General features: G+C 28.8%; 1 protein-coding gene across 1 annotated transcript; it reads left to right on the top strand.

The window, feature by feature from the left end:
* The first annotated feature begins 1,725 nt into the window (after window positions 1-1,725).
* On the top strand, window positions 1,726-13,336 carry LOC105107762 (uncharacterized). Its single transcript, XM_011001802.1, has 9 exons — window positions 1,726-2,079; window positions 9,992-10,089; window positions 10,254-10,351; window positions 10,465-10,523; window positions 11,800-11,895; window positions 12,041-12,133; window positions 12,277-12,372; window positions 12,677-12,742; window positions 12,973-13,336. Exons 1-9 carry the CDS (start codon window positions 1,867-1,869, stop codon window positions 13,084-13,086), a joined length of 933 nt encoding a protein of 310 aa, XP_011000104.1. The 5' UTR covers window positions 1,726-1,866; the 3' UTR covers window positions 13,087-13,336.
* Window positions 13,337-14,447: the final 1,111 nt, after the last annotated feature.

The raw sequence follows: 14,447 nt of genomic DNA on the forward strand, positions 1-14,447 counted from the left end.
TATAATCACCCAGCTTAAACTTTAGCCCTTTTTCCTTTACCTTCTCTCTTTCTTTTTTAACCTCACAATTTATATTTGATTTTCCTTCTAACAATGCTATCAAATTTAAGTTCTAATACTCCATAATTTGTCCTTGGAATATATAGTTGGCTATTGTTAGTTTGTAGAATGGTGTTTAGCTCTCTTAGGTTTGAGAAAATAAAAATGATATGTTTACTATTGAAATAGGAGAGCACATCTCTCCCTTTCTCTTGTCGCATCACAAACATGACAATGCAAAACTTGTCATACTACATCCTCGGTCATTATCTTACTTCCTTTGATTTCAATAATATCCCTAATGCATGTCTTATGTTTTTTTGTTTGGATTTTACACATATTTATAGAATAAGTTGCTATGTAGTGGATCACGAGGTCAAAAGTCCATAAATAAAATGATTTAATTGCATAATTATGGTTTTTTTCCATATATTTATATTTTACTTGATTTGTTTGTTTTTAATAACTAATATATGAGCTAGTTAAATTTGCTTAGTTCATATTTAGATTATAAGTCTTTTTAGTTTTATCTTTATTTGTTTTCTTCTCCAATTTAGTCATCCTTTTAATAGCTAAATAGTTGCTTGATAAAATCTCATTTTCCATTAAAAAAATAAAAATAAAATCCCACTTCACTTACTTGATCATACAAATCTATCATACTTGATCTACTTAAGTTAGTAATTGCATTTTCAACCTTCTTTTCTTTAGTTCTTTGGCTTTTGTCCTTTAATTTTTTCTAATCTTACATTATGTTAAATTATTTTAAAGTAATCATCAATTATAGTAAATGCAAATTTTGAGATATTAAATTAGATCTATAAGATAATTTCTCTCCATCTAGATGAGACACAATCTTTTCACGTACCATAATAATCCCATGCTTCTTTCTCTTGTTTTTTTGTCTGAAAATTCCTCCCTCCATTTGCATTCCAATTTACCAAGAGGATATTGTAAAAAAATTAAAAAATATTCTCAAAGAGGAAAGATAATTAATTGTTTAAATATTTTTCTCATTTATTTAATGAAAATGATTAAAGCAACGAAGACACTTGATAGACAAAGACGAACAAGTACTGAGTTAAAAATTAAAATCTCAAACGGTAATTATGAAATTTACCATCTAGAGAGAAATTAATAGAGGCAGCGGTACTTATTACTCTCCCCATATAAAATTAGTTTGAGAAATAATTGTCAAATCCGGTATAAAACTTGGGTAGGATGTAAATCAAAGAATCAACTTTAAAAAAATGTTATTTTTTATGATTAAAATTAAATTGTTTTAAAAAAATTAAAAATCCAGAAGTTCACTAGTTTGTTTACCTAAGTTGAAGTAGGTTAATCAAATTAATCAAATTTAATCAAGTTATACAAACTTAATTGAATTAATTTTTAAATTAATTTAAAACAAAACCCAACTCAAACTATACTCCAAATCCATGTGTTTAATAATTTAGAGCAATGTGTTTTTTAAAATATTTTTTAATTAAAAATAAATTAAACTAATTTCTTTAACATCAAAACCATTAAAAAATATCAATTTAATATTTTCTAAATAAAAAAACACTTTAATAAAAAAACATTTCCTTAAACTCCATTTACCGTCGTTAAAGAAACCTCCCACGTTAGCTTTCTTTTTGGGTGTCCGTTTAAGACACGTCCCAAGTAATGAGCGCAGCTATGTCATACAGTAAGCGTGGGTCTCCCGGTTTGTCGTCTCCCTCCCCTTTTCTGTTTCCGCCTGTCTCCTTCCATTTCGAAGTTTGAAGAAATAACTTCTGGGTTTTAATTTTCGAGCATTTGTTTTAGCTTTCAAGAGTTTACATCATGAACACCGCTCTTAAGCTTGGGTCTCTACCAGTAATGGGAATCAATGTGACCAAGAACTATGGAAGTTTGAAGGCTAGTAAAGTTAAAGTTTTTGCTGTTGATGGAGCTGGTGATGCTGAGTTTCCTTCATTCCTTCCAAAAGAGGTAGAGAAAATCAAAGACCCATTTGCTAGATCTCTGTCTAAAAGAATGAAGAGGTTACCTGTGCAGGTTAGTCATCTTCATCAAAGTTTTCTTGTTCAATTTGCAGCAATATTTATCTGTGTGGCTATGCATACTGTTTATTTAAGATTTTTATTATGTTATTTAATTATTTTCATTTCTTCGTAATAGTTATTAACATTGTTATAATTAACCATATTCGACCATGGTTGCATTATAATTATAAAAAAAAAGAATCTTAACGGTGTGGCAAAAACATTGTAGCAAAGATCTGATTCAACGTGTATTAGAACACTAAATTCATGTCTTTTCCCTGACAAGAAAAGAAAAGAGGATGAACTGATAGTTGTTAAAGAGCACCTTTTTTTTTCACAGTAAAACTATTTAAATGTTTTTAAAAACAAAAATAAAACATTTATTTATGATTTAGAGGTATTTTTGAATTTTTACTTTCTCGAGCATAATATAATAACTGAATTACTCTTGGAATCAAAATTCTCAAGGCATGATTTCGAAAGCTTTTACATAATCTTATAAAGGTTTTTTTAGTAATTATGTGGTCTTCGAAGCAATATAATAACTTGATAAATAAAATAAATAAATAACAAATAAGCTGCTAACATCTACGTACGGGTTAATTATATTATTTTGCCACCTTCAAGCAATACGTGTGATTGACTCCTGCCGTGAAAAACTTCTTTCCATTATGTCCAGTTCTTTCTCTAGAGGTGGCATGTATTGATTGGTTTGCGACGGATTTCACAAGTTACATTTTTTGTTACTTTCTCATCTCTTGAAATTTATATTGGCCATTTAGAATTTTAGATTTTTCGTATTTAAGTGTTGATTTTTATTTTTTTATTTGTAATTTTTATTTTTGGTTTTTAATAAGTTTTTTTATTTTTTTATTTTATCTTTCAATCAAAATTTATTATTTATTATTTTTTTCACTTTTGGTCATGATATATTCTTTTTGTTTCTTAATTTTTTATTGTCCTTTTTGTAAACTTTTAATTATTTTTAATTTTATACTTTGCTTAAAAAAAATTTGATTTGTTATTATTTTAATTTAGTCCTTATTCTTTTGATGATTTTTTAAATTTTTTTATAAAATTAATTTTTCTTTTCAATTTAACCCTTCAATGCAAAATTACTCATCATCTCATTTATTTATGATTTTTATTTTTAATTTAACCCTTCAATTCAAAATTATCCATCCTCTCATTTATTTATTCAAATTTAATCCTTATTCTTTTAAATTTTATTTTTTGAATTATTTTGCATAATTAATTTTTTTTAATTTCATCATTTGACACTTGATTTTTTAAAAAAATTAGGCTTAATGGTTTTTTCAAGTTTTATGCTTTTGATCAAATAGCTCGAGTCACGAGTTTTATAAGTTAATCATTGTTTTATTTTCAAAAAAATTGAGTTTCATGATTTTCTTTCTTTTCCTTTCTATCAGATTATCTTGATCTCATAACCTGATCCGTGAATTAGACGAGTTGACTTGAGTGGGTTTGACCTTTTATTTTTTGCTTATAATTGTTTTTTTTATCCTTTTGTATAATTGATTTTTTTTTTCAATTTCATCTTTTAACATTTGATTAGTTGAAAATTGGATTTTAAGGTTTTTTTAGATTTGATGATTCTGACCATATGACTCAGGTCAAAGGCATAATAGATTAATATAGATTGTCATCATTTTGTTTGAGTTTATTTTTTCTTTTGATTTCATCATTCGATTTGGAATTTCTCACTTGACATTGATTTTTTTTTCCTTTTTTTTAAATGCATTTATGTTGATTGAACATTATTTTTTTTGTCAAGATTTTTTTTATTTGACCCATGACGAAGCGCACGTCACTCAACTAGTCATAACTAAGAGGCCTTTTGAAAACATTATACATTGTGAGAAGTAATATCATGAATTCCAATTAGTGTTTCCTCTTTTTTATTAGTCCACAAATAATTTTCTAATTTGATCATTTTTTTTCAATTTCATCATTAAATAGTGTGTTTATCAGGATTTGAAGCTAATGATTTTTTGGTTAACTTCTTTTGGGGTCTCAGGGTTTTTTTTAAAATCTAATGTTAGGTTGATGCTCGATTTGATAATATAATTCAATTTTATTGTTAAATAATAATTGAAATTTTGAGGATCAAAATGAACAATGAAACAAAACAACAATCTTATATTATTTTTTTACTACACATGAAGCATGGATTTTTAAAAATTAGTCCCTATAGTTTTTTATTTATTCATTTTGCTCCATTTAGTTTTATAATTTTTTTTATCTAAAACTTAATTTTGTTAATGTTTTAGTACCTGAGTTTGAAACGGTGGAGGAGAGAGAAAATAGCCAGTTAGCTCGATCCGAAAAAAAAAAATTTATTGTGATGAATCCTATTTGATGAAAGAAGTTTCATAAAGATGTTTTTGACCCTTCACCTTGTCATAAAAAGTAGATTGGAACTTGAAATTTGTTTCTAAATCCATGTGATTGTTTTAGTTTTTAATCGATTAAAGGTTGATTTGAGGTTAGATATTTGTTTATTGAGGTTTTTAAGGTGTTTCTTAGGCGTTTATAGGTGAGAAAAACGGTTAAAAACATATTTTTGGGTTAAAGGATCGAAGCTTGACTTTTCAACCATCTCAAGCTACCGATAATTATACTAGTATACGTTGTATCATCTTGTATCATCTGACACTCCAAATAATTTATTATGTAATTTGTGTTTTTTTGTCTCAGGAGGCAAAAAAAATTCATTCGCCATTTTTGGAAAAAGAAAAAGGATAGGTCAGCCATGCCGACTCATTTAGGCCTATTTTTTTAGGCCTTTTATGTCCTTTTTTTCCCTTGTATTTTAAATATATTTCATCAAAATTAAATGATAAAAAATTATATTAAGAATATTGATTTATTATATACCATTTTATTTTTACTTGGTTTTTGAATAAGGTTATGACATTGTTTTTATAAGGTTAGCAAACAATTTTTTTTGTACAATCTTTCATGATTTTTTTCTCTTAAATTTTATTCTACCTTTCTAAGCATGTTTATTTTTATTATTATATTATTCAATAAAAAATAACTTTTAAAAAACAAAGTTATTGAACTTGATCGTGTTTAGGACCCAAATCATAGTTTGACGAGTGATCTTGAATTGACTCAGGTCAATCTATAACATTTTATCTCTATATTAAAAATAAAAAAATCTCAAAATTTTGTTTAAGTCAATATTGAGTTATGACTAAGTCGTATTTAAGTTTGTCAGCTTGAGCAAGTCAAGTTAAGATAACTCCCACTTGATTTGATTTTAAACTTGAGCTCGATAAGGAGCTAAAAGGTCTCTGGGTTGATCCATTAGGCCTAGTTTAATAAGGCAGCTAAGAAAGTTTCTTATGATAATGCGCAAGTGGTGTATTTTTTAATTTATTATGATAAAATTATTAAAATATCATTTTTTTAAACTAAAACTTGGTTTTATAATTATGATAATATGTTGTCTAAAAAACAATATTTTAGAAAAAAAATTTGAAAAATAAAGCGCGTTAACAGGACAAAAAATTTAATTAGAGATATTTTTTATCCTTATTTCATATATATATATATATATTGTTATTACTTTTTATTTTTTTCAATAAAAAATGTAGAAGAAAAAAGTCATGTTTAAATGGGAAAAAATATTAATAAGAAAAGGAGGAATAGTATTTGTAAATTAGTTTACTTCAATGTAATTTAAATTATTATTCTTTTTCATAAAAAAATATTGCCATATGATTAAATAATAAAAATCAGAGAGTTTTCTGTAATATATATTTATTAAATAAAAAAAATTATTATTGTATTATTAAATAATAAATAAATATTTTTTTTATAATGCTATACAGTTCTGCACCAGGTAGTCCACCATTGGGCATCTAGTGTTAGCTATGCAAATTTAATGCTCTTCAGACAAACTAGTGTTTTTACATATTTTAATTATTATTAATTACATGACCCGAATGATGTCGTAGGTCAATTTGTTTTGCATAAAAAATATCAAAAAAATTAAGATTTAAAAGTATTAGATTTTTCTACAAAACTACACCCAAGAGTCTTGGGTTTGGATGCAATGTTTAACCTAAGAGTAACATTTATAATATTAATAATAACATAAACTTGTATGATCAAAGTTTAAGTGAGTTTGGCTGCAATACTAGACCCAATAGCATTAAATGTAGGTTTGGCTGCAAGGTCGTATCATTAAAGTATGATAATTAAATATATTAATTAAAAAAACCAACAAAAAGAAAAAAACTAATGAGAAAAAAGGAAAAAAATCAGAATCAATTAGTTTAGCTCGTCAAATCAGGTTAACCCGTCAAACTTAAGATTCGTGTCATGAAAGTGTGATAAATAAATAGAAAAAATTAATATTAATGAACTAAATTTTTTTTTTAAAAATTAATTAAAAAGGAAAAAGCAAAGAGAAAAATACCTACATGTAGAAAAAAACTAATGAAAAAAAATCTGAATTAACTGGGTTAAACCATCAAATCTGGGATCCGTGTCATGAAAGCCTGATAATTAAACAAAAAAAATTTAATATTAAAAAACTATAGATAAAAAAATAAACTAAAGGTATAAACTTTTTCACTGTGGATTGCACCGTTACTATTCACAGTAAAAAGCTTAAAAAAAAAACCAAAGGCATACGCTATGGGTTATTTTTTTTTCTTGCATAAAAAATATATAAAAAGCTAAGATCTAAGAGTGTTATATTTTTCTGTAAAGATATACCCAAAAGTCTTGGGTCTAGCTGCAATGCTTGATCCAAGAATACTATTTATAATATTAATAATAACATTAAACTTACATGACTTAAGTTTAAGTGAGCCTGACTACAACATCCGACCTTGGAGCATTAGATGTGGGTGTGACTATAAGGTTGTGTCATAAAAGTATGATAATTAAATAGATTAATTAAAAAAAACCAATATGAAGAAAAAAACTAAAGAAAAAAAAGAAAAAAAAATTGAATTAACTAGGTTAACCTTTTAAACCAGGTTAACTCGTCAAACGTGGGATTTGCATCATGAAAGTTTGATAACTAAATAAAATAAAATAACTAACGGGTTTACCCAAATTAATTGGGTTAACCTATCAAACTAAGTTAACCCATCAAGTCCGAGATACATGTCATGAAAGTCTGACAGTTAAATATAAAGAAATTTAACATTAATAAACTAAACTAAATAAAAAAATTAATTAAAAAATCTGGGTTAACTCATCAAATCAGGCTAATCCATCAAACTCGGGATTAAACAAAAAAATTCATTAAAAGAAAAAGTCCGAGATACATGTCATGAAAGTCTGACAGTTAAATATAAAGAAATTTAACATTAATAAACTAAACTAAATAAAAAAATTAATTAAAAAATCTGGGTTAACTCATCAAATCAGGCTAATCCATCAAACTCGGGATTAAACAAAAAAATTCATTAAAAGAAAAAACAAAAAAAATTAAAAAAAAACAATTTAACATTTCATTTAATTTTTAGTATATAATATAATATAATTATATTATATTTATAATATAATAATATAATATATTAAAGATGGGAAAGTGAAAGGCGTGAGTAGTTTTCCAACACATTGTAGAATATTCTATAATTATATTATAAATTTATAGGGTGACATTATAAAAATCACTTTTTTTGTACTAATTCACTACTTTGAAGTAAAGGTTCAAACTATATTGTTATTTTTTTAAATCACTTTTTTTTTTAATTAAGGAGTGCCGTGGATCTTTATTAAAAGTTATTAGCATTATATTTTTGTTTTTCTATATATAATAAAAAGTTAAAACGGAAGGCAAAAACGTTGTGACCATTCATACATTTTATTATTCACTTCACTTTTTTAATCATAATGAAGTTACTTAATTAAGCTTAAAAGCAATTTTTAAAATTTGTGTCTAGGCACGTTTTATTTTTTCATTATAGCTTTTTTTTGTTATATATATATTATCAAGTCAAATAGATAATTTATTCTTTTTATAAATATAAAATATTATTAAAATAAAAAAGTGATTGGCAAGTAGGATGTCCCCGTGGTTTTTTGACAGCATATACAATGCCTTTCAATGATAAAAAATCACATTAAGCTATATTGTTGGAATCATCTTGAGATTTTTTTAGTAGAGCAACACCTGGTAGCAACGGGTCAATTTATCATCAATAAAACTTCTTTCCTCCCCTCTTTTCTATCTCATTCCTTTAAAATTTATGTTGACTGGTAAAAATCTCATAGCTATCTTCTAGTAATTGATATTTCAATTTCAATCTTTATTCTTTTTATTTTTAATGTTGTTCTTGACTTTCTTGTAAAAATCATTCAATTTTAATTTATGATATATTATTTTTTTTCTAATTTGTTCCTTATTCTTTTAGTTTTTCTTTGTTGTTTTGTTAAATTAATTTTTCTTTTTTATTTTACTTTTCGATAAAAAAATTATAGTTGTCATCTAATTTATTTTTATTTCAATTTTGAACCTCATTGTTTGAATTGCTATTTTTATTTTGGATGGTAATTTTTTTTTAATTTCATTCTTTAACATTTGATTGGTTAGAAATTAGGCTTCATGATTTTTTCAGATATGATGTTTCTAATCTAATGACTCATGTCATTGATTTGAAAAGTTAATACGAGTTAATATTTTTTTTTACTTATTTTTCTTTTCTATTTCATCATTTATCATTGGTTTTTTTAATAGGTTTTGTGGTTTTTTTTTGTTTTGTTTTCTATTAGGTTATCTTGATTTCATGACCTTCATTGCAGATTTAACAGGTTAACCCAAGTTGATTTGTTTTTTTTTATCCAAGAAACATATTTATCATGCTAACTTAGTTTGACTTGGTTCGACTCAGTTCAGGTTTTTTTATCCTTTTTATCCAATTCCATCATTTCATATTTAATTGACTAAGAATTGAGCTATATTGTTTTTTTTTTGAAAAAAAGAGTTTTTTTCAAGTTATCGTTATCTTCTTCTTCTTCTTCTTTTAATTTGATCCATTTACTATTGTTGCCTTAAATGTTGATTTTTTTAAGAAAGATAAAATAAAAATTGAATAAAAAAATAACTTGTTATCATTTTTGTTTTGTTTTTTGCTAATTTGGCTATGCCCTCTATCACGATCCTTTGCATGGCCTAAGTTTTAAATCCAACTATGTTTGAGTTCGCTCAACATGACTTATTGACTAAGCAAGCCTAAACACAACTTGGTTACCCAATTCAAAATCTAATCTTGCTTCTTAAAACATTTTAAGTAGCTATCATTTTGACTTTTACCTAATTCGATCAGGCTTAAAAGTAAAATGAGAAACCTTTGAATAATAAAATTAAAAAAAAATTATGTAGCAAAATAAAAAGATAGTGACATATTAGATCAATTCTAGTTAACTCAGGTTAACTTACTACTTCACAACTCAGGTTATGAACACAATCATAATAAGCTAACTTAGTTTAGTCACTTGTCTCTTCTTTTCTCTTTCTTTTTTTTCTTTTTAGTTGGACTTTTAATGGATCGAGTGAGATAAAATTTAAGACTAAATTGAAAAATTATAAAAAAAATCAATGATTAAATTAAAAAATTAAAAAGATATAAAAAAATGAGGACTAAAAAAATATATAGTTGATGTGTGAGAAAATCCACTGTAGAGAGGCACATGCAACTTTCTCTAAGCGCCACTGATGATCTTCTTGGTGATATTAGAATTTTCTTACCAAAGGTTGTCTTCCAAGGCAGCATGTGGCGACACAAGTACCACATGGCTACAGTGACCTATTTTTCTTTCTTTCCTTTTCTCTTTATTTTTCAAGCATCTTTAATTATAGTGTTCCAAAAAAAAGAAAAAAATTAAAGTGGCCTCTCATTCTGACTTGTGAGGCTTGTTGTGTGTCGTAATTGCAGATAGGAAAGTCAGAAAGTTGTATCATGAGCAGTTGTGTTAAACCACTGAGACAAAGTAACAAAACCAGTCCAGTGGTTCTTCTTCATTGCTTTGACAGGTTTGATATTCATGCAAAGTTACCCTACATTAATGCTCACAATAATTACTGTATTTTTTTTCCCTGCTGTTATCTGTGTGTGCTCGTTCGTGCATGCGCGGGAAGCTGTAGTTATATTTATATTTTTTAACAATTAAGTTGGTTTGCTGTTTTGGATTACATAGTTCTTGTTTAGAATGGAGATGCACGTATCCCTTGCTTGAGGAGGCTGGTTTGGAAGCTTGGGCTGTTGATGTTCTTGGGTGGGGCTTTTCTGATTTAGGTTAGGTCTAAACAACCCAGCCCTCATGTAAAAAGTATTAAGTTCGGCACTTTTTGTTTCTTAATTTCTTTCAGCATGTTGTTAAATGTGATTACTGTTGCTATATGTAATAGAAACTCGGTCACCATGTGACGTAGCATCCAAGCGTCATCACCTTTATCAGGTTTGTTCTTGAATTCTCTGGCTCTCAAAACGTGGAAGAGTTGTTTCAATCACTTGGTTACATCGTATTCTGTGCTTTAAATGAATCTCATTTCCACTAATTCTACTTGTCTTGTGAATATGAGCTTAACATTGCAGTCTTTCCATGGCTGGAACAATTTGAGCCAATTTGTGCGATGATTGGATATTCATCTAATCTATATAATAGTTATATTACCTTATTGGCAATGTATCTAAAGTTATATTCTTTATTCATGTTAATTGATCATGCTTGCAACTAAAATCAAAAGCTGATATCAGTTGAAGAGTCTGGAAAAATACGATTTGTGGATCCAAGAAAATTTTGATGGGGAAGAATTCATTAGACATGTTTATATTGATACAAAAGGACTTAACAAGTCTTCCTATCATTTGAGATTGTAAAGAATCATTTCAACTTAATAACTTAAACTATTAGATGAGATCTGAGAATATAATTTATATTATTCTCTTAGAATATGATTTATATTATTCTTTAACATATTCTCACATCAACCTAATAGCTTAAGCTATTAAATGAGGTATCAGAATATAATTTATATTATTTTCTAACACACCCCTACAAATAAAAGCCCTTTAAACTTGAAACTTATATAGATCCACTTTACTTTATGCTTAATTTTTATCAAATAAATAGGAATAGTGAGATTCAAACTCATGACCGCTTGGTTATCAAGGCTCTGATACCATATATAAAAACCATCTTAATTCAATAGTTTAAGCTGTTAGGTGAAGTTTTATAATATAATTTATATTATTCTCCTGACATAGACCAATATGATTGATTCTGATCATTAAATCTAAAAGAAATCATTTCCTTAAGTTGCAGAGAGAAGATTATAGCGTCTGTAACTTGTGACGTGCATGATAGTGGTGTAGGTTAGCAGAAAAAGAAAAGCATTAGCAAGCAGCAGGTTACGAGATGCAAACTAACCTTTCCGAATCCAAGTAAAAAGATTCTCTGAAAATTTCAAGATAACTGATAGAAGGTCAAAATGCTCAGCCTTGTACCTTCTTGTTTATCCACATAAAAAAGAAAAGGTGTTGTCCTCATGCACAGCTGCCATCGCGGCATTCTTCAGCCTAGATATTGCATGGAAGCAATAATCCCTACCCTTACACTCTAGTGTAAGGGTAGATACTGCTTGGAAGCAAAAGCATCTTGCTTTTGCTCATATTCTAGTTTATGGATGGAAGTTACTTCAGGGACTTTCTTTTGGTTTATAATTGAGTGATCTCTATATATTTTACAGGTTGAAAAGCTGGTTTTGATCAACCCAAGTGTGTATGCTGAAGGCACGGGAGATCTTGCGAAGTTACCAGAATTGGTAGCCTATGCTGGGGTATGACTAACGATCTGCCCTTGTGTGTAATACACTGCCGACACTCATCTTACATGATCAGGATTATTGATAGGAGAATATTACATCTGGCTTTTGTGGTTTATACGAGTCTAACCTTCTGGCCTTTTTTTCTTTCTCGGATCAGGTTTCTTTCTTAAAGAGTCTCCCATTACGCTTTTATGCAAATATGGTGGCCTTCAATGGCATTCCATTCTTTACAATCTTGGACTGGACTAATGTAACTTCTTTTGTTTTTTCTCAGACAAAGACTTTCTCTTTCTTAATTTCTTCGTTCTTTCACATTAATTTTATTTTAGCCGAAGTTGTAGATCTTGCTCAAAGTTGTTTAAGATAAAATCTTGCTCTCCCGTAATGATGTAGGTTGGCCGGTTACATTGTTTGCTACCATGGTGGAGAGATGCAACTGTCAGTTTTATGTTGAGTGGGGGCTACAATGTTATTTCCCAGATAAAACTGGTACATATTGATTTAATGCTGAAATGATAACCATGAGAAGGGATAGCATCTATAGTTAATCAATTTTTTGTAGATATTTGAGTGAAGCTCCTTTGATTTGACCATGATTAAGTCAATCAATCCATCAGTAGGTGACGGATTAACTTTCATGAAAAACCATGTTAGTATGTTAGTGCAACTTTAGGCAGTTAAACGATATGGAGGATTAGATTCAGTAGTGATCAAAGTCTTTAAGACATGAAATTATTGGATTATGCATAATGTTAACACACCAGTTGCTGCATGTATTGTTGTTGTTAAACAGTTAAAGCACAAAACCCTTATCATATGTGGCCAGCACGATCAGATTGTGAGCTACCAGCATGTAGTGGTAAGTTCTTAGTCATATCTATTTTTCTACAAGAAATGGTCATCATTGTGTCTATCTACCTCGAAACGTCGTTGTTCTTATTAGTTTCATCATAGTACTTACCTCGGCTCTTAATCTGTCGAACTTACCAATCCTTGAAGCTGTTTAACTACTGTAATTGACCTGTAATGCTATCACCTTGTTAAACTATTATTATTTTTCTTCCTAACGTCTTTATGAACGTAATGCAGAAATTGCACTCTGAACTATCCAATGCAATTATTCGAGAAGTATCTGATTCTGGCCATCTTCCTCACGTGGATAATCCCAAAGGCGTTGCCAAATTGATTGTTGATTTTGCTTAAGGTGACGCTGATGTTAATGCCAAGAGCCAATTCCGTTTGGCTCAGTTAACGGCTTTACCTATACAGTAAGGCTCATGGCAGGGGCAGGTAATGAAATGATTACCCTCAGGTCAGCAGGGGGGTACTTGGTTAATAGAATTATATCCTTCCATGTTAATTTTCTGTACATATTATGAAATAAAAATGTTGTCGAACACTTTTTGATTTATGTACAGTTTATCCTAACGCAATATATTTGCTGAACTTTGCGCTTCCAGATCTTGTTTTATGCATAAAAATTACCTAGGCTGGGGTCTTCTACACGATGCCAGCAGCCTCTGAGTGCAAGTTTTTAATAGTAAATATGTCTCTACAGGCATATCCATTTTTTCCATGACTGCTAAGTTGTCTTCATCGCCTTTTGGAAAGCTACATAGCAGGGTTTAGCATGCCCTTGAAGGAATTCAGTGGATTCTGGGAAAAGGGAGTCGTCAAATTTTGCTATGATCAATATAGGCAGGGGCGGAGCCAAGTGTATTTTACAGGGAACGCCAAAATTAATATAATAATATATATTATTAAAAAACTTATTTATTTAAATTAAAAAATATTAAAAAATAAAAAATTTTAAAATGTTTTGCAGGGGCCGGGCCCCTGCTTGCCCTCCCCTGGTTCCGCCCCTATAGGTGGATGGAGTTACAAGATTCCTCCTCTTTTAGAAGTTGATCAAAAGGATTGGAGCTTGTTTGATTGTTTTCTCCCTAAGGAAATATGTCTAGGATTGCTACGATGCTATTTCAACTCTGGCGATGCTGGTATGGATCAAGTTAAATGGGACTTCATGTCGAACGACTAATTTGCTACGCAATCTGCCTGTGAACATGGCCTGGTAAAAGTAAGATATGGTCTTCGGTGTGGAGTTGGGAAGGTCCACAAAGAGTGAAGACCAGTCGGTTTTCATTGAAACTTGACCGACTCCCTCTGCTACGTGAACTGTCCTCATATGGGGGAAAGTATTTTGCCTGTTTTTCAAGATTGCTGGTAGGCTAATGGATACAATGACCATCTGACTGTCTATGTTGAAACAATCAATACTGGGACTCCATGAAGACTCATAACTTCATTCATATAAATCTTGGTGTTAATTGAATCTGTCATTTTTACCGGTAAAAAAAAAAAAAAAGGGACTGCGTTAATCAATCCACAATGATCTAGATTGCATCATTTCCTCATTTTTTTCTTGATAGTACTGATATAAAGTCCATTGTGATTATTTTTTACTTTTATTCAGGGATTGGTAATAACTGTAACAGCCCTCTTAATTTTCAATTTGCCACTTATACTTCTTGGCATCCACGATAGGATTGTTGGGACTGAATTAT

This window comes from Populus euphratica, unplaced genomic scaffold (genome assembly GCF_000495115.2).
Source record: "Populus euphratica unplaced genomic scaffold, PopEup_1.0 scaffold169.1, whole genome shotgun sequence".
NCBI lineage: Eukaryota > Viridiplantae > Streptophyta > Magnoliopsida > Malpighiales > Salicaceae > Populus > Populus euphratica.

Excerpts from the sequence above, each read along its gene's own strand:
- LOC105107762 (XM_011001802.1), top strand. The coding sequence starts at position 1,867 with ATGAACACCGCTCTTAAGCTTGGGTCTCTACCAGTAATGGGAATCAAT. Across the intron at positions 11,896-12,040 it reads AATTGGTAGCCTATGCTGGG|GTTTCTTTCTTAAAGAGTCT; the intron begins GTATGACTAACG and ends TTCTCGGATCAG. Across the intron at positions 12,373-12,676 it reads TTATTTCCCAGATAAAACTG|TTAAAGCACAAAACCCTTAT; the intron begins GTACATATTGAT and ends GTTGTTAAACAG.